Here is a 26,100-nt window from a genome sequence, read left to right on the forward strand (position 1 = left end):
ATTATAAAAGAAAAATACAGAAACAGTCATATACCAACAAAAAGCATGAAGTTAGAAGATATAATAGGAAAACATCCTGCTGAAAATAATACCAAATCCCTGGCCTCACTCAGTGGGTTAAGGATCCAGCATTGCCATGAGCTGTGGTGTAGGTCACAGAGGTAGCTCAGAATCCAGCATTGCTGTGGCTGTGGTGTAGGCCAGTGGCTGCAGCTCTGATTGGACCCCCAGCCTGAGAACCTCCACATGCTGCGGGTGCAGCTCTAAAAGGACAAAAAAAAAAAAAAAAGACAACAACAACAACAAAAAAAAACTGAATGAAGCTATCTGAAGAAAACTTCAAAATGAAGCATAGTACACTGAATAAACAAAAAAAACAAATAAACAAAAATAAAAATAAAAAGAGTTGATTACCAGGAAAAAAAAAAAAAAAAAGAAAACTTCAAAATGACTTGAGTGAATGTGAAGACATTCCATTTTCCTGGGGAGGAAAATCCGTGGTAATTCTCCACAAGGGAACTTTACATGTGAAAGGATTCCAACAAAAATCTTAAAGGTTTTGGGGTAGGAAAACAGGAAGAGGGGAGAACCCGACCAAATAATTTAACATTCAGGGGATGGGGTCATCCATGCAAAGAAAAGAGGTAGAAGATTTTGAAGAGAAGAGAAATGTGAACTGTCAGATAGGAAAAATATAACGTGGAGTTCCCATTGTGGCTCAGCGGTAATGAATCTGTCCAGTATCCATGAGGATGTGGGTTCAATCCCTGGCCTCACTCAGTGGGTTAAGGATCCAGCATTGCCATAAGCTGTGGTGTCAATCACAGACATGGCTCAGATTCTGTGTGGCTGCGGCAGAGACCAGCAGCTGCAGCCCTGATTCGACCACCTGGGAACTTCCATATACCACATGTGAGGCCTTAAAAAGCAAAAAAAAAAAAAAATATATATATATACACACACACACACACACACACACACACACATATATATACATATATATATATAGTGTTACAACAGCTAAGACAGAGTGATCTGAAAAGGCCAATAAAAAATAAATTTGCTAATCAATACAACTGAAACACACCCTCACACCATGCACAAAAATAAACTCAAAATGGCTTAAAGACTTAAACATAAGACAAGACACCATCAAACTCCTGGAAGAGAACATAGGCAAAACATTCTCTGACATCAACTGTACAAATGTTTTCTTAGGTCAGTCTCCCAAGGCAACAGAAATAAAAGCAAAAATAAACCATTGGGACCTAATCAAACTGACAAGCTTTTGCACAGCAAAGGAAACCATAAAAAAAAAAAAAAAAAAAAAAAAGATAACTAACAGAATGGGAGAAAATAGTTTCAAACGACACAACTGACAAGGGCTTAATCTCTAAAATACACAAACAACTTATACAACTCAACAGCAAAAAAGCCAACAACCCAATTGAAAAATGGGCAAAAATACCTGAATAGACATTTCTCCAAAGATATACAGATAGCCAATAAGCACATGAAAAAATGCTCAACATTCCTGATAATTAGAGAAATGCAAATCAAAACTACTGTGAGGTACCACCTCACACCAGTGAGAAAGACCATCACTAATAAGTCCACAAATAACAAAGGCTGGAGAGGATGTGGAGAAAAGGGAACCCTCCTGCACTGTTGGTGGGAATCTAAATTGGTAAAACCACTATGGAAAACAGTATGAGATACTTTAGAAAACTATATATATATCCACCATATGACCCAGCAATCCCACTCTTTGGCATATATTCAGATAAAACTTTCCATGAAAAAGACACATGCACCTGTATGTTCGATACAGCACTATTTACAATAGCCAAGGCATGGAAACAATCTAAAAGTCCATTAACATATGAATGGATTAAGAGGATGCGGTATATATATACACAATGGAATACTATTCAGCCATAAAAAAAGAACAAAATAACACCATTTGCAGCAACTTGGATGGAACCAGAGACTCTCATACTAAGTGAGGTAAGTCAGAAAGAGAAAGACAAATACCATATGATATCACTTATATCTGCAATCTAATACACAGCACAAATGAACCTTTCCACAGAAAAGAAAATCATGGACATGGACAACAGACTTGTGGTTGCCAAGGGAGAGGAGGAGGGAGTGGGATGGACTGGGAATTTAGGGTTAATAGATGCAAACTATTGCCTTTGGAATGGATAAAGAATGAGATCCTGCTGTATAGCACCAGGAACTATATCTAGTCACTTATGATGGAACATGATAATTTGAGAAAAAAGAATGTATACATGTATGTGTGAATGGGTTACCTTGCTGTACAGAAGAAAACTGACAGAACACTATAAACCAGCTATAATGGAAAAAAATAAAAATCATTAAAAATAAATAAATAAATAACTTTGCTGTACAGCAGAAAGTGACAACATTGTAAATCAACTACAATAAAAAAATTTTAATTTAAAAAAATAAAACAAAAAAAAAAACAGATGAAACAGCAAGTCCCCAAACAGGCAGTATGCACATGTTTTTAATACATGCTTAAGGTAACAACTCAAATCACTGTGGACACAGATGGATTATTCTGTAAGTAGTGCTAAAGTAACTGGTTACCTATTTGGGAAAAATTAAATTAGATCCCTACTCACAGTATACACAAAAATAAATTCATTTGGATGAAGAATTAAATTTAAAAAATAAAATCACGATGAACTAGGGGAAAGTAGAGGTGATCATTTACCCGATCTTGGAAAAAGGTAAAGCCTTTCAAAACATAAAAGGCTGAAGCTACAAAAGGTGACAGATTTGACTACAAAAAGTCTTAAAATATCTGTATATATATCTATACACATATTTAAAAAAAGAAGAAGAATCTACAACACACCGACATAGAGAATAGACTTGTGGTTGCCCAGAGGGAGGTGGGAGGGAGTAGGATGGACTGGGAGTTTGGGGTTAGTAGATGCCAACTATCCATTTAGAATGGATAAGCAGTGAGGTCCTACTACATAGCACAGGGAACGATATCCAATCTCCTGGGATAGACCATGATGGAAAATAACAGAAAGAAAGAATGTATATAAAGAAAGAAGGGATGACTGAGTCACTTTGCTGTCGAGCAGAAATTGGCGCAACACTGTAAATCAACTATACTTTAATAAAAGAGTCTGCAAAATTAAGACTCAAATGAAAACCTGGAAAAACATTTACAAATTATAAGACAAAGCAAAAAGCCTTAATGTAAAAGGGCTCTTTCAAAACCAAAAGAGAAAAATGTGCATTTCAGTATAAAAATGAGCAAAGGACATTCATAAAGTAATAAACACACTTTTAAAACATTCAGTTTTGAAATAATTAAAAGAAAAAAGAAAGAAAATTTTTTAAAAATTCAGTCTCCTTGAGTAAATCACAGCTTCAAAGACATAACCAATAAGAGAATGAGGGGAACTTTCCCAAATCCAGGTTTAGGCAAACCAACCATAAAACCAATACTTTGAGATAAATGATGAAACCGAATATGAACTGGGTCTTAGGTGGTAATGAGGAATTCATATAAATACTGCCAGATGTGATAACTGTACAGTGCTTATGTTAAAAAAAAAAAAAAGCCGGAGTTCCCCGTCGTGGCGCAGTGGTTAACGAATCCGACTAGAAACCATGAGGTTGCAGGTTCGACCCCTGCCCTTGCTCAGTGGGTTAATGATCCAGCATTGCCGTGAGCTGTGGTGTGGGTCGCAAACGCAGCTCGGATTCTGCGTTGCTGTGGCTCTGGCACAGGCCAGCAGCTACAGCTCCGATTGGACCCCTAGCCTGGGAACCTCCATATGCCGCGGGAGTGGCCCAAGAAATGGCAAAAAGACAAATAAAGCCTTTTTTGGCCATGCCCACTGCATGTAGAAATTACCGGACCAAGGATCAAACCCTCACCAAAGCAGTGACCCTAACCACTTCAGTGACAACACTGACTCCTTAACCCACTGCACCACAAGGGAACTCCAAAAAAGTTCTTTTTTAATGAGCTGAATGCTGAAGAATCTAGGATAAAAGTTTGAAACATCTGTAATTTATTGTGCAGCCAAAAAGAAACAGATGAAGCAAATCTGGCATAATGTTAATTATCAAGGAGCTCCCGTCATGACTCAGTGGTTAACGAATCCGACTAGGAACCATGAGGTTGCGGGTTCGATCCCTGGCCTCGCTCAGTGGGTTAAGGATCTGGCGTTGCCGTGACCTATGGTGTAGGTCAAAGACAAGGCTCGGATCCTTCGTTGCTGTGGCTCTGGCGTAGGCGGGCGGCTACAGCTCCGATTAGACCCCTAGCCTGGGAACCTCCATATGCCACGGATGTGGCCCTAGAAAAGGCAAAAAAACAAACCAAAAAATAAAAATGTTAATTATCAAAAAGGCAAATGTGTGTGTGTGTACTTTAGACAAATAAATCCAATCAATGCCAAAGTGCAAGAGTCATTTCAGCTATTGCTGATGGGAGCATAAATTGGTGGAAGTTTTCCGGAAGGTAATCTAGCAATATGTGATAAAAAACCTTAAAAAAAGTTTAAACCCAGCAAGTCTGTGTTCAATAACTTGTCACAAATAAATTTTCAACTGGTACAGAGGGTAGTAAAAAGTTTATCATCATAATATTATTTGTGACTGAGAAATACTGAAAACTACCCAAATGCTCAATCTTAAATTTTCACACAGCCATCTGATAGATTACTACCAGACAGTCATAAAAAACTGATATTGAGAAGAAGAATTAAAGCTAAGCTGCTGTATTTTATGGTATAACAGCTATGGAAAAGAACATGGCAGTTTCTCAAAAAACTAAAAATAGAATTACTACACAATCCAGCAATTCTACTTCTGAATATATATCTGAAAGATCTGAAAGTGAGGACTTGAAGAGATATTTGCACACCTATGTTCACAACAGCACTGCTCACTATAAGCAAATGGTAGGGAGTTCCCTTGTGGCACAGCAGGTTAAGGATCTGGCATTGTCACTGAAGCAACTCAGGTCACTGCAGTGAAGCAGGTTTGATCCCTGGCCCAGAAACTTCCATGTGCCACAGGCATGGCCAAAAATAAATAAATAAAACAAAACCTTAAAAAAAAAAAAGGAAAAACCAACCCAAGTACCCAAGTGTCCTTGCATGGATGAACAGATCAACAAAATGTGGTATTATCTATACAAAGGCATATTATTCAGCCTTAAAAAGGAGATTCTGATACATGCCATGTAAATAAGCCTTAAGGAAAACATACTGCATCAAAGAAGCCAGACATACAAGGGCAAATACTGGGGTTCCCTTGTGGCTCAGCAATAACGAACCCAACTAGTATCCATAAGGATGCAGATTCAATCCTTGACCTTGCTCGGTAGGTTAAGGATCTGGCATTGCCGTGAGCTGCACTGTAGGTCACAGACTCGCCTGGGATCCTGCGTGGCTGTGGCTATGGTATAGGCTGGCAGCTGCAGCTCTGATTTGACCTCTAGCCTGGCAACTTCCATATGCCCTATGGGTACGGCCCTAAAAAGACAAAAATAAAAAAATAAATTTAAACAATTTTTTAATTTAAAAAAAAGGGCAAATACTGTATAATTCCACTTACATGAGGTACCTAGAGTAAGCGCATCATAGAGACAGAGAGTAGAATGGCGGGGTTTGAGGGAAGGGAGAGAATTACTGCTTAATGGGTACAGAGTTTGAGTTTAGCAAAATGAAGAAGATGGCAATGAAAATGATTCTGGAAATGGATGGTGGTGATGACTACAGAATTACTGTGAATGTACTTAAAGCCACCAAACTGTACATTTTAAAATGGTTAATTTTTTTTTTTTTTTTTTTTTTTGGTCTTTTTGCCTTTTCTAAGGCTGCTCCTGCGGCATATGGAGGTTCCCAGGCTAGGGGTTGAATCAGAGCTGTAGCCGCCGGCCTACGACAGCAACGCGGGATCTGAGCCTAGTCTGCAACCTACACCACAGCTCACAACAACGCTGGGTCCCCAACCCACTGAGCAAGGGCAGGGATCGAACCCGCAAGCTCATGGTTCCTAGTCGGATTCGTTAACCACTGCACCACGACAGGAACTCCTAAAAATGGTTAAGTTTTATGTGTTTTTTTTTTAAATCACCATTTAAAACAAAGATCTACTGATACATTTTAAGAGAAAAAGGCATATTATAAAATAACATGTTCATGTATGACCTCAATTTTGTTTCACGGATGTCCTCAATATTCACACACTGACACAGGGGGCAAAAAAAGCTCAGAAGGGCATATAACAATGTTCATGGTAATTATTATTAGGTACTGTGCTTCCAAGAAAAATTTGTTTTCTTTTTCTTACTTTTTCTTTTTAGGGCCACACCTGTGGCATACAGACGCTCCCAGCTTAGGGGTGGAATCAGAGATGGAATCAGAGATGCAGCCACGGCAACGGTGGATCCAAGCCACATCTGCCACTGAAGCTGCAGCTTGCGGCAACGCCAGATCCTTAACCCACTGAGCGGGGCCAGGGACTGAACCTGCATCCTCACGGATACCATATCTGGTTCTTAACTCCCTGAGCCACAAGGGGAACTCCTATTTTCTCTGTGTGTCTGTGTGCTTTTGTGTAACTCCCAACTCTTCCACCATGACTCCTGTACTTGAAAGCAAAAGTATGCCGACTGGACAAACGAAAACGGAGAGAAAGAAAAGGACACTCGGGTCGCCTGCTGATCCGAATGTGAGAATATGCCCACGAGTGTGTTTCCAAGTGACACAGCAAATATAATCTTCCTTGAGAATTAAATCATAAAAGGCAGGAGAGCGTCTGGGAAGATAAAGGCCGACTCAGAAGACAGCGTCGGGGAGCTCCCTGCGGAATTAGAACACAGGTGGAGTCCGGTTTTCAACAATCCCAGAGCCCTGCGTGGGCTCCCGCCGTGTGCCCGGCAGGAAGGACACGGCCGGGGGTTGCCTCGAGCACCACTCCGGAGGCGCATCAGGAAGGCCTGGCTCAGAAAGCAAAGACCCCCGAACCACGCACCGCTCTCCCCGGGACTAGCCGCTGCCCACCCCCTTGTCTGCCCAAAGCTAAATGCACGGTCAGAAAATATTTGCTAGACAGCAGACATGGAGAGAAAAAGGCGCCTTTCTTTCCGTGGCCTTCGCTCGCCACATCTGGCACCGCTCTCAATAGAGGCTTTATGAGGGAGGGTCCAGATCCCACAGGCGCGAGTTACTCCGCTGACCACAAACAGCAATAAACAGACGTTGGGCTTTAGCTTTCCGTGCAGCAGAGGCACCCTGAGTAATCATGACAGAGCTTCCAGCACATTCCAACATCCAGGAAATGTTTATCGAGCGCCTGAGAAGCACAGGGCACTATTTGTCACACCATCCCACACAGACACGCGGGCACACGCCCTCCCACGCACGAAGCTTCTTTGTTCCCTGTGAGGGATCAGACGAGGCAAGGAACGACTCAGGCACTTGACAGTTTGAGTCTACATGTCACACCCCCCCGGAACGGGGAGAGGGGGGCAGAGGCGGAGGGAACGTTCGTCCCTGAGGAAGGAACAACGGGGCCACACCGCTGCATCCTCCCACGGGAGGCCCTGGACCGAGGGGCTCAGGTCCCTGGCAGGGGAGAGGGCAGCTCTCCGCCTTCCGAAAACTGCACGGACCGCAAGCCCGTGGAGCAGAGTCACTGCAAACCCCCGGTCCTGCCGGAAACTCATCACCGGGGTTCCCCGCCAGGCGCGAGACCCACGCCCTCCTTCCCCGGCTCTTCCGCAGCCCCACACAGGAGTCGCATCGCCCCCCCTTCATCATACATACTTTTGCCCCCATTGTTCTTCAGGACGTTGGAGAGGTTGACAGAGGCGGTGCCTAGGAGTTCATTTCGCAACGTGTGGCAGCTCCAGACCTTCAAATCTAAATGACTCTGGGCCGTGACATTCCTGGAAGACAAAACACTTGACTCACCACATGCAAGCAGCTCGGGCACTCCTCTTAGAAGAAGCCAGATAAGCTAAACTGCTGACGTCTTGGGGGGGGGGGGACCCCAAGGAGGAAGACCCTCACATATACCCTTTGCCCCACAGAGCTGACCCGGTAGCCACTTAGCTAACAATGAATGCTCTGTGAGCTCAGTGAGGGAGAAACACCTGAGGAGAAGGTGCCTCAGGGACCAAAGGCGGAAGAGGCCGAGGCGGCCCAGGAAGCCCCCTCGGAGCCCCGGGGGCAGGGGCTGCAGTTCGGAGGGAAGGGGGTTTTTCTCTTACAAAATGATGATCTCGTTCCAGAGAAGCTCGGAGCTCCCGATTCGCTTCCCGGTCTTCTTGGTCTCACTGGGGAGCCCATCCACTGCCACTTCCACAAACGAGTTAATTCGAGGTTGACGACTATGCACCTTGGGCTTTGCTGACACCACTGGAGGGAAAGACAGAAAGAGCCCGGGATGAGTCAGAGGGCTCCCAGGTGCCCCCCTGTGGCAGCTGTCTTCCCTCTTTTTCGGTGTTTTCTTTTTAAAAAGAAATGTTTTTTCCTCGTTCTCAAGATTTTTTTTTTAATCTGAGGAGATATATATATATATATATATATATATATACACACACACATATATACATACATATGTATGTATATAAAATCACTCCTAACCTGAAAACACTGGGATAACTATCATTAAGATGTTGCTAAGTCCAGACTTTCTAGACTTTCATCTTTTATGTCCCCAATTCTTTAAAAATTCCTCTCCTTCCAAAACCCTTTTTTTTTTTTTTTTTTTTTTTTGTCTTTTTGTCCTTTTAGGGCTGCACCTGTGGCATATGGAGGTTCCCAGGCTAGGGGTCGAATCAGAGCTATAGCTGATTCGAGCCACAGCAACACCAGATCTGAGCCACGTCTGCAGCCTACACCACAGCTCACGGCAGTAACAGATCCTTAACCCACTGAGCAAGGCCAGGGATTCAACCTGCAACCTCAGGGTTCCTAGTCAGATTCATTTCTGCTGCGCCACGACAGGAATTCCCCAAAACCCATTTTGAAAAGCTGCAACATAAGGCCATTATAAGGATATGCTAAATATTGTCAACTATTCATTCACTGTTCAATAGGTTGCTTCCAACTTTTTGCTCAGGGAAAATAAACCACAAATGTATACAGTATTTGCATGCATTTCAGAGTATTTGTCCAATGGATATGAACTTCTTTTTTTTAAGTTCATTTTTTTTTTTGTCTTTTTGTCTTTTTGCCATTTCTTGGACGGCTCCCGCAGCAGATGGAGGTTCCCAGGCTAGGGGTCGAATCAGAGCTGTAGCTGCCAGCCTACACCAGAGCCACAGCAACGCAGGATCCGAGCTGCATCTCCGACCCACACCACAGCTCACGGCAACACCAGATCGTTAACCCACTGAGCAAGGGCAGGGATCAAACCCGCAACCTCATGGTTCCTAGTCGGACTCGTTAACCACTGCACCATGATGGGAACTCCTCTTTTTTTTAAGTTCTTAAAACTGCTTAATTCCTTTCCAAAAAGGGTAACCCCGTGTAGACATCCATCAGCCTAGAGGAATACGTCCGTCTCACCAAACACCACACAGCCCTCAGCACTGTTTTCCACTCTCCACAAATTATATAGATTAAAAAAAAAAAAAAGTATAAAGATAACAGCTAAAATCTACTGGCCACTTATTACAGACACTACGCTACGTGTACATGATCTAACTGAATCCTCACAAGGATTCACACTCCATTTCAGCCAGGAGGAAACAGGCCTGGGGAAAGCGAGGGCCTTGTCCCAGGCTACAGAGCCAGGGAGCCTCGAACCAGAGGGTGCACCCGGCCAGACTCTACACCACACTGTAAGTCACTAACAGCCTTTGCTTATTTGCTCTAATGCTGTTCTTCAATTACTAGCCAGATTGAGTGTTTTTTCCATGTTCTTGTTAACCATCTGCATTTCCTCTTCTGCTCGTTTCCTTCATGTGGCAGCATTTTTGATGCTCGCATGGCGCCAGCCAGTCAGGGACTCAGCACCAATGAGGCAAGCATACGCCCAGGGCTGGAGGCTAGACAAGCTCCTGGCGTAGCATTCATCAGCGCAGGGGCAACTCCAGGTCATGAGGACGAAACACATCTAGATGGCTTCTACCCGATGCCCCAAATCAGGGCATATAACTGCTGCTCCTAGCGCCTGATGACAAGACTGCCGGGTCCTGATCTCCCATCATGAGTAAGCAGACCTCTCCCTCCCGGACCCCTCTGAGGGGTGACTGTCCTAGAAGGTCTGCAACCTGGCAAAAGGCAAAGCAACCTCCGATTGTTTTTAGCAATACCGGTCTTCTCTAGGCCCAAAAGAACGTCAAGGAAGAACAATGACAGCTGTGGCGAAGCTTCAGGAGCAAAAAGGGAAGGTGCTAGGAAACAAGGTGTAGTGGCTGGGAGGTGTGGCCCAGAAATGAAGTGCTTCCCACAGAGACGGAGGTGAACTGAGGCCCCCTGGTGGTAGGAAAGAAGCTCTGCACACAGACCCTCACATGTAAATAAACTACAGGGACTAGTTACAGAGACCTACCATTTTGAGCTAGACGGCTTCTTTAAAATCAACAAGTTCAAACCCTCTATTTAACAGGTGGGCCAACTAAGATTCAGGGAGGTGGGACAACATACCCAAAATCACAGAGCTAGTCAGAGGCAGTGCTAAGCCTGCAACCAGGTCGGCCAGCTCCCAGGCCAATTCTTTGACCTCTGCCATCATGTTTCCTTTTTGGTCCTCTAGGTTATTTTCTAGTATTTACATAGATAGGTAGATAGATAGACAGAGAGACAGACAGACAGACAGACAATGTGAGATATTTAAAAAGTTGAAGAATAAGACAAAGAATTCCTATAAACCCTTCACCCAGAGTCATCCAGTATTAACTTTGTGCTATATTTGCTGTATTACTCTCCTCTCCCTTGATTCTCTCCCATAAACATTTACATTTTTTCCTAAAACGCTGAGACTGAGCTGTACATGCAGTTCCCCTTTACTCCTAAATCCTTCAGTGTGTCTTTTCTAAGAACTAAGACATTTTCTAACACAACCATAGTTAGAAACATTGGGGATAGTTAACATTCTTTAATGCTATTTCCTAACTGATAGACTTTATTCAAATTTCACCAGCTATCCTATCAAGGTTCATTATGGCAAAAGAGAAAAGAAAAAAAAAATGTTCTAGTTCTGGACGCAATCTAAGATCACATGTTAGTACTTTTATCATGAAGTCTCCACTTTACAGAAAAATTCAAAGAATAGAATCCATAGGAGTTTCCTAGTGGCCTGGAATTTGGGGAGGCAGCATTGTCACTACTGTAGCACAGGTTCGATCCCTGGCCCAGGGACTTCCACAGGCTGCCAGCACGGCCAAAATAAAAAATAAAAATGAAAATTTTAAAAAAGAATAGAATGAAGAATTGCAAGCTCTTCGCCAATTGCTATCATTTTGCCACATTTGCTTCTTCCCTCTCTCTGTGTGTCTGTTTGCAGTCTTACCCAGAGAACTTGCGCAATAATGAAGATGTCCTGCACCAGCGCTGTCCAGCACATCGCCACGAAATGCGTGTGGCTCTGAAGCACCTGAAATGTGGCTGGTGAGACTGAGGATGTGAGCTCTGATGTCTATGTAATTGTATTGTAGATAATACTACCTGGCTACACCTGCTATCCTACTGGATTGCACGGGACACAGTTAAATGACATCTATGTCCGTGTGTGTGTGTGTACATGTATGCCCACACACTTTTTGTTTGGAGGTTCTAGCAGGGGAGCACAGCTACTCGTATACCCTTGACCCAAGAACGGTCCTCCTCTATCGGGCATGGTTGACCTCTGCGACCGAGCGCGCAGCTTCGGGAGGGACGCACCTGAAGCGGCGAAGGAGGAAGGGGACATCCGCCTAGCCAGCCAGAACAGCCCAATCAACCCTGGCCATCAATGGGGTGACAGATATCACAGCCGGATTGCCCTCACATCCTATACCCACACACTTTTTTGGAAAACTATCTGAAAGTAAGTTGTAGACATCATGACAGATCAGACCTCATTACTTTCAGAAACAACCCTGACAATAAAAACACTCTCCCACCCAACCACACCATTATTATACCTAAAAAAAAAAAGTACAGGTGTTGCTGTTGTGGTTCAGTGGTTAACAAATCTGACTAGCATCCATGAGGACGCAGGTTCGATCCCTGGCCTTGCTCCATGGGTTAAGGATCCGGCATTGCCGTGAGCTGTGATGTAAGGGGCAGACTCGGCTCAGATCCTACGTTGCTGCGGCTGCAGTGTAGGCTGGCAGATACAGCTTGGATTGGACCCCTAGCCTGGCAACCTCCATATGCCACAGGTGAAGCCCTGAAAAGCACAAAAAAAAGTACAGCCGCTCCCTCTATCATTTATTTACTATTTCATGAAATATAAATGCCAGTTTATTCTACACAGAGTCACATCTTCACATAGGATTTAGCTTTTAAAGTCAACAAATAAGGCAAAAATCACATATTTCCAAAATTATACCCAACAAGCTGTTTGGAAGACCACAGAATAGAGCGTGGCATATTATCTTTCATTAGGTTCCAAAGAGCCAGTTTTTTGCTGTGCTATGCTATGTTTTCAGTGTCCCTTGAGTTAAATATCAGATAAAATAGTTGGCTTATATAAAACTCTAGGACTGCACTATGGAGGGGGCACAGGGCAGAGAGAGGGAACAGCATAGCAACAGCTCCCCTACTACACTGACGGCTTTTCCTCCCACTGAACGCATGAAAGAATCCCCCACACTGTTTAAATGGTTATTTTCCTCCTTCTCTCTCTCCTTCACCATTCTCCTGGATGGTATCATTGAATCTCTACAGGTCACGTGCATATAACGAGATGCACCTGCATGATCAAGTTAGCTCTCTCCACACTAGTAAGAAAAAAACACACTGGAGAAAGGCAGCAGAGAAACCTTTAGAAGCCAGTGTGAGTTCCTGAATAAAAGAACCTCAAAACAGGGACCTCTGCTATCACTGGTTTCCATGGGCGGGCTTCTGTTTTGGCCTAGGCCTGCTATCTATTAGATATGGCACTAAAGGCTATAGTCTCAAGTTCAAAACCATTACCAGTTCACTTGAATCTTCTCCCTTCTCCAAAGGGCTGGAGCAACCATGAGACACCAAGAAAAATAATTAAAATGTACGAAAACTATGAAGAAAATCAGTATCTCGGTAAGAAATAGGCAAAGAATATGCACAGGCAACGTACAGAAAAGGAAATAGAAATTTTCCTTAAACACATGATAAGACACTAAACATCACTTATAATTAAAGAAATGCGAAGTAAAACCAGACTGAGAACACAATTTTCTTTACCAGCCACACTGGCAAAGATTAAAAAAAAAAAAAAAAAAAAAAAGAAGGAGTTCCCTGGTGGCCTAGCAGTTGAGGATCTGGTGTTCTCACTGCTATGACAAATGTTTGATCTCTGGCCTGGGAATTTCTGTATGCTGTGGGTGCAGCTTTCCTCCACCCCCAACCAAAAAAAAAAAAAGGTCTGAAAACACATTGTGTTGGTAAAGATGTGGAGAAATAGGCACTCACTGATAACACAGGTTTCTCCCTCCAAGCAGGAGCATTGAGGGGCTGGAGGAAAGGAATGAATTGTAAAGTATCTAAGTGTATTAAAAAATGAATAACATTTACATTTTTGAAATAATAATGTTTAAATTTTGACCCAAGACAGAATTTTGCCTCCAGAGGACCATGTGGAGAGGCCTGAGCCAGGATACTGAGTGCCGGCCCCTCCCCGCACACCTCTTGGTCCCATGACTCCTGCTCACACTAAAGCTATGCAGCAACATGCTTTCATTCGCGTGCTATTTACTGAGGACCCACTATGTGGCAGGCACCGTTCTAGGCATCAGGGTATCAAGAGTAACCAGAACAGACAAAAATCCCTGCTCTCCTGGGGCTTATGTTCTACTGAAGGAGACAGCGCCGAAATAAAATAGGCAGGGCTGGGACAAGGGCTGGGAAGGAAAACAGAAAGCAGTGATGAGGAGAGATATGAGGAAGCCCAGGAAGGGGGGCGGGATGGGGCTCAGGGAAGGCCTCGATGAGGAGGTGGCTCTGGGGTAAAGACCGAAAGAAAGAAAGGAAGCAGACCAGGTGTATCATTTGGCCGAAAGAATTTCACTCAGAGGGAACAGCACGTGCAAAGACCCAGGGGTGGGAGTGTGCCTGGTATAGGCAATGGCTGGCAGGCACGGTCCATGTGCACCCGTGCATCGGGCCAGAGCAGAGGAAACGTGGAACAGGAAAGGAGAAATGGCAGGGGCCCCATCACATGGGATCTTCAGCTTGGTCCATCAAGTGAGTCAGCGAGTCCTCAGTGTGTTCGAGCTGAGGAATGACAAGAGCTGGCTCAGGTTTTAACAAGATCACCGGCTGCTGTGTGATCCAAAGAAGGAAGCTGGGCAAAGGGCAGAGGGAGGGAGCCGGGTTAGGGAGCTACCGCCTCAGTCTCAGGATGATGGCAGCTTGTAGGATGGTGGGCGTGGTGAGAGGTGGGGGTGAAGACAGACACAACCAGACTGGCTGATTGGCTTAAAACAGTGGGGAAAAAAATTGAGGGAAAACAATTAGAAGGTGAGCTCTAGGAGTGTTACATTTTGGATGGTCACTGAACATTCAAGTGGAGATGACAGGGGGGCTTACTGGATCCGCAGACCTGGAGTTCAGACACACAGGCACAGCTAGGCTGGAGACACAAATTTGGCAGTGATCTTATTAACAGTGGCATTTAGAGTGATAAGGATAGGAGTTCCCTGGTGACCTGGTGGTTAAGGATTTGGCATTTGTCACTGCTGTGGCTCAGCTTACATCCCTAGCCTGGGAATCTTTATATGCCACAGGCGCAGCCCCCAAAATAAAATACAATAAAAAATATGGAGCTCCTGCCATGGCGCAGTAGGTTAAGAAGCCACAGCTCGGATTCAATCCTTAGCCCAGGAACTTCCATATGCCAAGAGGGCGGCCTTAAAAAAAATACAAAAATATAAAATAAAAATGAAAAATGAAAAAGTAAAAAAAGCTAAAGTGATAAGGTTACATGAAATCACCAAGGGAATCAGCATAGATAGAGCACTGGGGGATGAAGCTATCACCATTTTATACAATTTCTGCCAAAAGTTCCTTTTTTTCCCTCTTCAAGAACTCCAGCTAAAAGAGGGCAACCCAATGAGAATGCTTATGCTCACAGGCCATTTCACAAAATCTGGCTCTCCAGGCCAAGGTCTGGTATCATTCTACTTCTTTCCCAAAGACTGGGCTGGACCTCAAATGACAAGCACGTCACATGGTGCCACTCACCTTTCAAAATAAGCTGAGATTTCTCAAAAGGCAGGGCCACCCCTGCCCGGCTGGAGCTGGCAGATGCCATGTCATCACCAGGACACTGAAAGACAAACACAGCAGGTTTTAGAGGACATCTGATAAGAGACTAAGGAACTGAACCCAACTTTAATATCTGAGTTTCAAGGGACACAAGCTGGAAAATATAAACAATCAAGCAGCTGCAGCTGAGCTACTGCCAGCAGAGTGGTGTTTGTCTCAGGGTGACTACTGAACCTGGATAGGACTTGAAGAGGGAGAGCCTAAAATAGTATCTCCAGAAAGAAAGCCACGGAGTCCCTGCTGTGGTACAAGGGGGTTGGACCTGCAGTGCTGGAATACAGTGTGTCTGCAGTGCTGGGATGCAGGTTCAATCCCCGGCCCAGCACAGTGGGTTAAGGATCTGGTGTTGCCGCAGCTGCAGCATACACCATAACTGTGGCTTGGATCCGATCGCATCCTGGAACTCCATATGCCAGGGATCAGATCCCTCCCAAATGCCATGGGATGGCCCAAAAAGAATAAAAAGCAGAAGAAAGTCACAGTTCAACATTGTTTTTAAATAGTATCAATCCGGAGTTCCCATCGTGGCACAGTGGTTAACGAATCCAACTAGGAACCATGAGGTTGCAGGTTTGATCCCTGGCCTTGCTCAGTGGGTTAATGATCCGGCATTGCCATGAGCTGTGGTGTAGGTTGCAGACGCGGCTCAGATCCCGCGTTGCTGTGGCAGTGGTATAGGCCGGCGGCTACAGCTCCGATTGGACCCCTAGCCTGGGAACCTCCATATGTCGCGGGAGTGGCCCAAGAAATTGCAAAAAAAAAAAAAAAAAGTAGTATCAATCCTAATAAAGACCATATATGACAAACCCACAGCAAACATCATCCTCAATGGTGAAAAGCTGAAAGAATTCCCACTGAGATCAGGAACAAGACAAGGATGTCCACTCTTGCCACTACTCTTCAACATAGTTTTGGAAGTCCTAGCCACGGCAATCAGTAAAGTAGAAGAAATTAAAGGAATACAGGAGTTCCCATCGTGGCGCAGTGGTTAACAAATCCCACTAGGAACCATGAGGTTGTGGGTTCAATCCCTGGCCTTGCTCAGTGGGTTAAGGATCCGGTGTCACCGTGAGCTGTGGTGTAGGTTGCAGACACAGCTCAGATCCCACGTTGCTGTGGCTCTGGTGTGGGCCAGTGGCTACAGCTCCAATTAGACCCCTAGCCTAGGAACCTCCATATGCCGCAGGAAGAGGCCCTAGAAAAGACCAAAAAAAAAAAAAAAAAGGAAAGAAAAGAAGTAAAAGGAATACAAATTGGATGAAAGAAGTAAAACTATCACTATTTGCAGATGACACAATACTATACCTAGAGAATCCTAAAGACTCTACCAGAAAACAGTTAGAGCTCATCCATGAATTTGGCAAAGTCGCAGGATACAAAATTAATACACAGAAATCGATGGCATTTCTATACACTAACAACAAAAGAGCACAAAGAGAAATTAGGGAAGCAATCCCGTTTACCATCGCATCCAAAAGAATAAAATACCTAGGAGTAAACCTACCTAAAGAAACAAAAGACCTGTACTCTGAAAACTACAAGCCACTGATAAAAGAAATCAAAGATGACACAAATAGATGGAAAGATATACCATGCTCGTGGATTGGAAGAGTTAATATTTTCAAAATGACTATACTACCTAAGGCAATCTACAGATTCAATGCAATCCCTATCAAATTACCAAGCACATTTTTCACAGAACATGAACAAAATATTTTAACATTTGTTTGGAAGCACAAAAGACCCAGAATAGTCAAAGACATCCTGAAAAGGAGAAATGCAGCTGGAGGAATCAGGCTTCCGGACTTCAGACTATACTACAAAGCAACAATCCTGAAAACCATATGGTATTGGCACAAAGACAGATATACAGATCAGTGGAACAGGATAGAAAGCCCAGAATTAAACCCATGCACCTACAGCCAATTCATCTATGACAAAGGAGGCAAGAATATACGATGGAGAAAAGACAGCTTGTTCAATAACTGGTGCTGGGAAAACTGGACAGCCACATGGAAAAGAATGAAATTAGAACATTCCCTAACACCATACACAAAAATAAACTCAAAATGGGTTAAAGACCTAGATATAAGACCAGACACTAAAAAACTCTTAGAGGAAAACATAGGTCAAACACTCTCTGACATAAAGCAACATCTTCTCAGATCCACCTCTTAGACTCATGACAATAAAAACAAAAATAAGCAAATGGGACAGAATCAAACTGAAAAGTTTCTGCACAGAAAAGGAAACCCTAAACAAAACAAAAAGACAACCCACAGAATGGGAGAAAATCTTTGCAAGTGAATCAACTGACAAGGGATTCATCTCCGAAATTTATAAATACCTTCTGCAGCTCCATACCAAAAAAACAAACAATCCCATCAAAAAAGGGGCAGAATCTAAACAGACAATTCTCCAAAGAAGACAGACAGATGGCCAAAAAACACATGAAAAGATATTCAACATCACTCATCATTAGAGACATGCAAATCAAAACCACTCTGAGGTACCACCTTACACCAGCCAGAATGGCCATCACCCAAAAGTCTACAAACAAGAAGTGCTGGAGAGGGTATGGAGAAAAAGGAACCCTAGTACACTGTTGGTGAGACTGTAAATTGGTGCAACCACTGTGGAAAACAGAATGGAGATGCCTCAGAAAACTCAAAATAGAACTACCATTTGATCCAGCAATCCCACTCCTGAGCATCTATCCAGAGAAAACCATGACTCAAAAAGACACATGTACTCCAATGTTCACTGCAGCACTATTTTCAATAGCCAAGACATGGAAACAACCTAAATGTCCATCGACAGAGGAGTGGATCCAGAAGATGTAGGACATATACACAATGGAATATTACTCAGCCATTAAAAGGAACGAAATACCAGCATTTTTAGCAACATGGATGGACCTAGAAATTATCATGCTAAGTGAAGTCAGCCATACAATGAGACACCAATATCAAATGCTTTCACTGACATGTGGAATCTGAAAAAAGGACAGAATGAACTTCTTTGCAGAACAGATACTGACTCACAGACTTCGAAAAACTTATGGTCCCCAGAGGAGACAGTGTGGGGGGTGGGGGGATGTGCTTGGGTTGTGGGATGGAAATCTTGTGAAATTGGACTGTGATGATCATTATACAACTAACAGATGTGACAAATTCATTTGAGTAATAAAGAAATAAAATAAAATAAGTAAAAAGTAGTATCAGAGCTCCTGTCATGGCTCAGGGGTTAACGAATCCAACTAGGAACCATGAGGATACAGGTTTGATCCCTGGCCTCGCTCAGTGCGTTAAGGATCCAGCGTTGCCATGTGCTGTGGTGTAGGTCACAGACGTGGCTCGGATCCCACGTTGCTGTGGCTGTGGTGTAGGCCGGGGGGGTACAGCTCCAATTAGACCCCTAGCCTGGGAAGCTCCATATGCTACGGGAGCGGCCCAAGAAATGGCAAAAAAAGACACAAAAAAAAAAAAATAAAAAGAAAAATGTAAAAAATAACAAGTAGTATCAATCCAATTTTTTAATGTGTAAAAGATCTTATATATTTCTCCAAAGAAGATATACAAATGGCCAATAAGCACATGAAATAACTCTTGATTGACTCTGTGAGCTGTAAGGCATCTATGTCACTCCACCTGAGGGGCTACAAGCAGGGGTCCATCTGGGGGTTTTTTTGTTTGTTTTTTGTTTTGCTTTTTTTGGGGGGGCCCACACCACACCATAAGGAATTACCCAGGCTAGGGGTCAAATGGGAGCTACAGCTGCTGGCCTACGCCACAGCTGCAGCAACACGGGACCTGAGCCACATCTGCAACCCACACCACAGCTCGTGGCAAAGCCGGATCCTGTCCTTAAGGATACCATGTCCTTAAGCAGCCAAGTCCTCGTGGATCCTAGTTGGTTCATTACTGCTCAACCATGACGGGAACGCCTATCTTGCATTTTGAGTGGAGCTTTTCCTCACACATAATTTTGTAACATTGTCGCTTGTCATTTGGAAAATAGTTCACTGAGCTATGCCAAATGTGGACAAATTTCATTATACGCGATCCAAAAAAACTGCATTTCTGAATGTCACCACTGATCTCATCAGATAAGTCTTTGAGTACTGGGAAGCTGTCGAGCGCTTTGTGGTAGATGCTAAGTGTTCCAAAATTCTCATTTGCACTTAAAAACTCATATTTTATCATTGGCAACAAGTACTGTCAGTTGTTTTCCTTGAATTGACAGGCTCATGTCATTCATCTTCAGGAAAATGTCTGCCAAACACTCAAATCTATTAACATTCATTTGCTGATTTTTTTTTAAGTAAAAAATGATATTTCATGGGAAAAAACTACATAATTCAGCTCTCAATTCAAAGAGTCCTACAAGTGCTTTTTCTCAACACATCCATTATATTTCAGTATGCGGGAGAAGTGATTTAGGCGTAGTTCCTATTTTCAACACACAGAATATTAAAAAGACATGTGCACAAGAGCCAAGACTTAATAAAATTAGTCAGTTTCACTGCGTCACCAAGCACATTCCTATGTGAAACTGGCTTTTTCTTGCCTTTTTACTGAGTGTGCCATGGTGAGAAACACAAGACAACAGCCCAGGACAGTGGCACTGCCCTGATTTGTGCTGTGGCACCAACACTTTTCACTCACCGTTGCTCTTGCATGAGTGCAAATGCATCGAAGTTAAAAAGGCGAAGTTGGAGTTCCCGTCATGGCACAGCAGGAATGAATCGGAGTAGGAACCATGAGTTTGCGGCTTCGATCCCTGGCCTCGCTCAGTGGGTTAAGGATCCAGCGTTGCTGTGAGCTGTGGTGTAGGTCACAGGCACGGCTCGGATCCCATGTTGCTGTGGCTCTGGCGTAGGCCAGAAGCTATAGCTCCGATAAGACCCCTAGCCTGGGAACAACCATGTGCTGCGGGTGCGGCCGTACGAAGACAAAAAAAAAAAAAACAACACTATGAAACTCCTATTCTACTCAACATCATTTAGCCCTGCTTTCGTTGTATTTGTACCTGATCTCTTCTTTCAACTCCCTGTTCTAAAGAGCTGTTCAGCCTTAAAACGTGGTTATTACTTCACCATATGACTCTACAAATGGAAGCCTTTTGTATGAGATTAAATGCAGTGACAGAGAATTCACACTGATTTTGACATTTTCCACAGCTGAAGTCAAAGAAGTCTATGCTTTAAGATTTTAGCCAGAACAAAACAAAACTACGTGCTTGCCCTATTTATAACATATAGCCAGTCCAAAAAAAGTCTAAGTGACCAGTTTTTCCCTGAACTAGTCTGTAACAGGCATTGTACTTCAATCTCATAGAGGGAGCAGCCGTGGAAACCTCTGAAACGTAGTGGGAAACATACAGGAATACGATACTAAAACGAACACGAGAGTTAGATGACGGCCTCCTGGCAGCATCTGACACAATGGATGACTCTGCGAAGCCTTGAAATGCTTTCTCCTTGGCCTCCCGGACACCACACCTGCCTGATTCTCGTCCTGCCTCTCTGGCTGCTTTTTCTCAGCCTCCTCTGTTGGCTCCTTCTCTGCGGACCCTCTGACCCTCCGAGTGTCCGGTAGCTCAGACCCTGCATGTCTTTCCTTGGTGATCTCAATCATCTCATGGCTTTCAATACCACCTATTCACGGACAATCCCATGGTGGTGTATCTGGTATAAACGTCACCCCCGAACCTCAGATGCTCTTTGTCTACTGATAAAACGGAGCTTCTGACACTTGCCCTCAATCCTGTTCTGCATCTCAGTGGTGAATGACAACTCCTTCCACCCCCTGGCTCAGGCCAAAATTCTGGGGCTCATTCTTGCTTCCCCTTTCCCTCGGACACCCCACATTCAATCTGACAGTAGATCCCGTTGGCTCTACCTTTAAAACATCTCCCAGCTCCAACATTTCCCTCCACCTCTGCTGTCCCTGCCTTGGTCCACAGCACCATCAGCTCTCAGCGGGACTGATGTTTTTCCTGCTTTTGCCCTCTGCACCCTTCAATCTAATTTCTACGTTTAGCAAGAGTCATGTTTTTCTATTATGTAATCAAATCATAGCACTCTGCTTTTCAGAAGCTGGAAGCTATCCAGTGGCTTCCCACCGATCTCCAAAGTCCTTGAAATGACCCTGAGGGCCTACGTGATACACCACCACATACCCCTCTGACCCCACCTCCCATTCCTCTCCTCCCTTGCTTCTTCCCCCCAAAGCTTCATGGGCCTCCTTGCTGTTCCTTGAACATGCCAGACATGTTACCCCGTCAGACTTCTACTTCTCTGTCTATAATGTTCCTTTCCCAATTGTCCACATGTGCAGTGGAAGTTCCCGCCACAGAAGTGACAATGACAATGCCAGATCCTTTACCACTAAGCCACCAGGGAACTCCCCAAATGTTGCCCTTTTTTTTTGCTTTTTAGGTCCTCACCCACAGCATATAGAGGTTCCCAGGCTAGGGGTCCAATCGGAGCTACAGCTGCCGGCCTACACCACAGCCACAGAAACGCAGGATCCAAGCTGCATTTGCGACCTACACCACAGCTCACAGCAATGCCGGATCCTTAACCCACTGAGCAAGACCAGGGATTGAACCCACAACCTCATGGTTCCTAGTAGGATTCGTTTCCGCCGCACCACGACGGGAACTCCAAGTGTTGCTTTCTTAAGTAGGCCTTCCCTAAGCACCCCCTCATCCCCACCTCTCCACACACACTGTACCCATCTTCTCCAGTTTACCTTCCCTCCTTGGCATTTTCACAGTCACGGGTCATACTGTACTGGTTTATCGTACTTACTGCGTCCCTCCTCTAGAAGGTAAGCTCCATGAGGGCCGAAATATGTGTCCCACCTCTTGGCCCTTGTAATCTACTGTCTAGGACAGTGCCTGGCTTCTCATAAGAACTCCATAAATATTTATGGAACAAATGAGCATCGATTTTCTGCAATTCAAAAGGATGTTTGACTCCGTTAAAGTTGTTTTGGTAGAGCAATAAACAGAACCGCTCTCTTTGACTCATCAGATTGGCAAGAGATTAGACATCTAACAATAGTGTTGGTAAGAAGCCTCACAGACTGCTGGAGGCAGTGCAAATGAGACCTCGAGGCAGGTCCAATTAGATGGCATCCGGCCGCCTGTGGGAGAATTAAAGATGCATATATAGCACCTCCCAGGATTCTACTTCTAGCTGTTTGCCAGGGAAATTTTCCCTTTTTTTTTTTTTAGGGCCACACCCATGGCATATGGAAGATCCCAGGCTAGGGGTCGAATTGGAGTTGTAGCCACCCGCCTACACCACAGCCACAGCAACACAGGATCTGAGCCACTTCTGTGACCTACACCACAGGTCATGGCTACCCCGGATCCCTGACCTATGAAGCAAGGCCAGGGATCAAACCAGCATCCTCATGAATAATAGATTCGTTTCCACTGCGCCACAACGGAAACTCCTTGCCAGGGAAAATTTTCCAACATGTGCAGAAGAAGCCACGTGCGAAGTTGTGCATCAGAGCAATGTTTATAACAGCAAAAATGTGTAAATAATCTACGAACTGATGGGGGAATAAATCGATTGTGAAATATTTATAAAATGGGATGCTACATAGGTATTGAAATATATGCATTCAATCTACATGTACAAACCCAAATTATAATGCCAAGAGGAAAAAAAAAGGCAAGGGGTAGCCTAAGTATAGTACATAGTATGATGCCACGGGTCTACACTTGAACTTGAAATGACGTTATCCATTGTGGTGGACACACATAAATGGAATTAAAGTGCAGAAGCACGGACGGGAAGGAACCACGCCAAGTGCAAAACAGAAGTTACCTCTAGAGTAGCAGAGGAGAGAACATGGGAATTGGAGTGAATAGAGGCCAAAGGAACTTCAACTCTATCTGCAACAGTTCATTTTTTTAAAGGAAAAAGTTCTAAAGCAAATACGGCAAAATGTTAATATTCATTAAATCCAGATGGTGGTTTTTATGATGGTTTGTCATCTTATTCTCTGAACCTCTTCATATGTTTGATCTTTTTCATAATTTAATAATTTGAAGGGAAAAAAAAGATGGTATCTTGAGTAACGAAGGAAAGACTAATGATTACAAATGAAGCCTTGGGGCTTTTAGCAACAGAGGTTAAAGCACTAAAAGTTAGAAATCCATTATTTATAGACTTTAAAAAGAAAAGTTCCCTGGTGCTCTAGCACTCAAGAATCCGGCATTGTCACTGCTATGGCATGGGTTCAATCCCTGGCCCAGAAACTTCTACATGCCATGGGCACAGAAAAAATATATATATATATCTTACACACACACACACACACACACACACACACTATACATGCACCCTGGGACTCTTTCTTTCTTAAAGCAACCTTACCGAAGATAGTTTTTTGCTTTTTATGCTTTTTAGAGCCGCACCAGCAGCCTATGGAGGTTCCCAGGCTAGGTATCGAACTGGAGCTGCAGCTGCCAGCCACAGCCATAGCAACGTAGGATCCGAGCCACGTCTGTGACCTACACCACAGCTCATGGCAACGCCGGATCCTTAACCTGCTGAGCAAGGCCAGGGATCAAACCTGTATCCTCACGGATGCTAGTCAGGTTCGCTGAGCCACAACAGGAACTCCCTGAGGACAGTTTTTAAACTGGCTTGGAGTTCCCATTGTGGCTCAGGGGTTAATGAACCCAACTAGTAACAATGAGGACTCGGGTTTGATGGGGCTGTCTTTCTGAATCCACTGACAAAATACCAACCTGACACTACAAGGTAAGTATCGTGAATTGCACCTTTCAGATTGGAAGGGAAGTCAGATCCCACCCTAAAGTACCTAAAACCCATGAACTCAGGGCCCCAAACTGGACATGGCTCCTAATGGGCAAGAGGTCCAAACTCCTTCCATCCACTTCAGGAAGCTTATGAAACCTGAAACCCAGAATCTACTCTACACCTATCTCAGCAACACAAATAGATGACTCCGTATATACACTCAAGCAATTTGTTCAAGTGCTACTAGTGATGAGAAGTGTTTGCATTCAAATCACTCCAAAAAAAAAACAAAAAAAAAAAACAAACAAAAAAAAAACTAAATTATCAGAAGCCTGAGGCAGGCAGAGAGAAGCAGGAGAATACCAAAGAGAATTCCCTTTGTGGCTCATAGATTAACGAACCTGACTAGGATCTATGAGGATGTGGGTTGAATCCCTGGCCTCAATCAGTGGGTTAAGGATCCACTGTTGCCATGATCTGTGGTGTAGGTCACAGACACACCTTGGATCTGGCATTGTTGTGGCTGTGGCGTAGGTCAGCGGCTACAGCTCTGATTTGATCCCTAGCCCAGGAATCTCCATACGCCGTGGGTGTGGCCCTAATAGGACAAAAAAAAAAAAAAGATGTGGTACATATACACAATGGAATACTACTTAGTCATAAAAAAAGAATGGAATAATGCCATTAGCAGCAACATAGATGCAACTAGAAATTATCATATTAAGTAAAGTAAGTCAGATAAGAGAATGACAAATTCCACATGATGTCACATATATATGGAATCTAAAATATGACATGAATGAACCTATCTATGGAACAGAAACAGATTCACATACACAGAGAACAGACTAGTGGTTGCCAAGGGAGAGGGGTTAGGGGAGGGAAGGATTGGGAGATTAGCAGATGCAAACCAGTATATAGAGAATGGATTTTTAAAAAAATGGTCCTACTGCATAGTATGGGGAATTATATACAACATCCTGTGATAAACCAGAATGGAAAAGAAAATAAAAAGGAATGTATATGTCTATATTACTGAAGCACTTTGCTGTACAGCAGAAATTAACATTGTAAATCAAATACATGTCGATAAAATTTTAAAAATATGTATGTCTTACTAAAGATTGTAGCTAAAAACCTTGAGAAAAACTGCTCAACAATAATCCTAGCTTAGTTATTAGGATTTTAGATTAAAGAAACACAGACACTAAGTAAAGAGCCAAACACTAGACTGAGACCAACCACTCACTCACAGTTGATCCTCATCAGGTTAGGTCTGACGAATTTTTCCACATCTACATTAATCTCATGGGCTTGGGTAAAAGGTATTCATTCAATCATCCAATTGAGCATTTACTCTGTACATACACTGTTTTTTTGGTGTTGGTAATACATCAGTGAGTAAAACAGGAAAAAAAAAAAAATTCTAGGAGTTCCCGTGGTGGCTCAGTGGTTAACGAATCCCACTAGGAACCATGAGGTTGTGGGTTCGATCCCTGCCCTTGCTCAGTGGGTTAAGGACCCGGCGTTGCTGTGAGCTGTGGTGTAGGTTGCACATGAGGCACGGATCCCGTGTTGCTGTGGCTCTGGTGGCTCCAGCTCCGATTAGACCCCTAGCCTGGGCATCTCCATGTGCCTCGGGAGCGGCCCTACAAAAGGCAAAAAGGGAGTTCCCGTCGTGGCGCAGTGGTTAACGAACCCGACTAGGAACCATGAGGTTGCGGGTTCGATCCCTGCCCTTGCTCAGTGGGTTAAGGATCCGGCGTTGCCGTGAGCTGTGGTGTAGGTTGCAGACGCGACTTGGATCCCGCATTGCTGTGGCTCTGGCACAGG

General features: G+C 43.9%; 1 protein-coding gene across 4 annotated transcripts in view; it reads right to left on the minus strand.

Moving 5' to 3' along the window:
• The window catches only part of WWP2 (WW domain containing E3 ubiquitin protein ligase 2), a 158,833-nt gene that overhangs the window by 116,756 nt on the left and 15,977 nt on the right, over window positions 1-26,100 (minus strand). For all 4 annotated transcript variants that reach the window (XR_014805563.1, XM_021093861.2, XM_021093863.2 and 1 more), the window contains exons 2-4: window positions 15,393-15,477; window positions 8,285-8,432; window positions 7,839-7,960 (exon numbers count right to left, since the gene is read on the minus strand). Coding sequence is in view for 3 of the 4 variants with exons in the window: in XM_021093861.2 (XP_020949520.1) it covers window positions 7,839-7,960; window positions 8,285-8,432; window positions 15,393-15,462 (340 nt within the window). In the remaining variant the exon portion in view is untranslated. The remainder of the gene's footprint in view (window positions 1-7,838; window positions 7,961-8,284; window positions 8,433-15,392; window positions 15,478-26,100) is intronic.

This window comes from Sus scrofa, chromosome 6 (assembly GCF_054392235.1).
Source record: "Sus scrofa isolate SSC_HxYL_T2T_F1_AM1 chromosome 6, Sscrofa_HxYL_maternal_Yorkshire_Landrace_v2.0, whole genome shotgun sequence".
NCBI lineage: Eukaryota > Metazoa > Chordata > Mammalia > Artiodactyla > Suidae > Sus > Sus scrofa.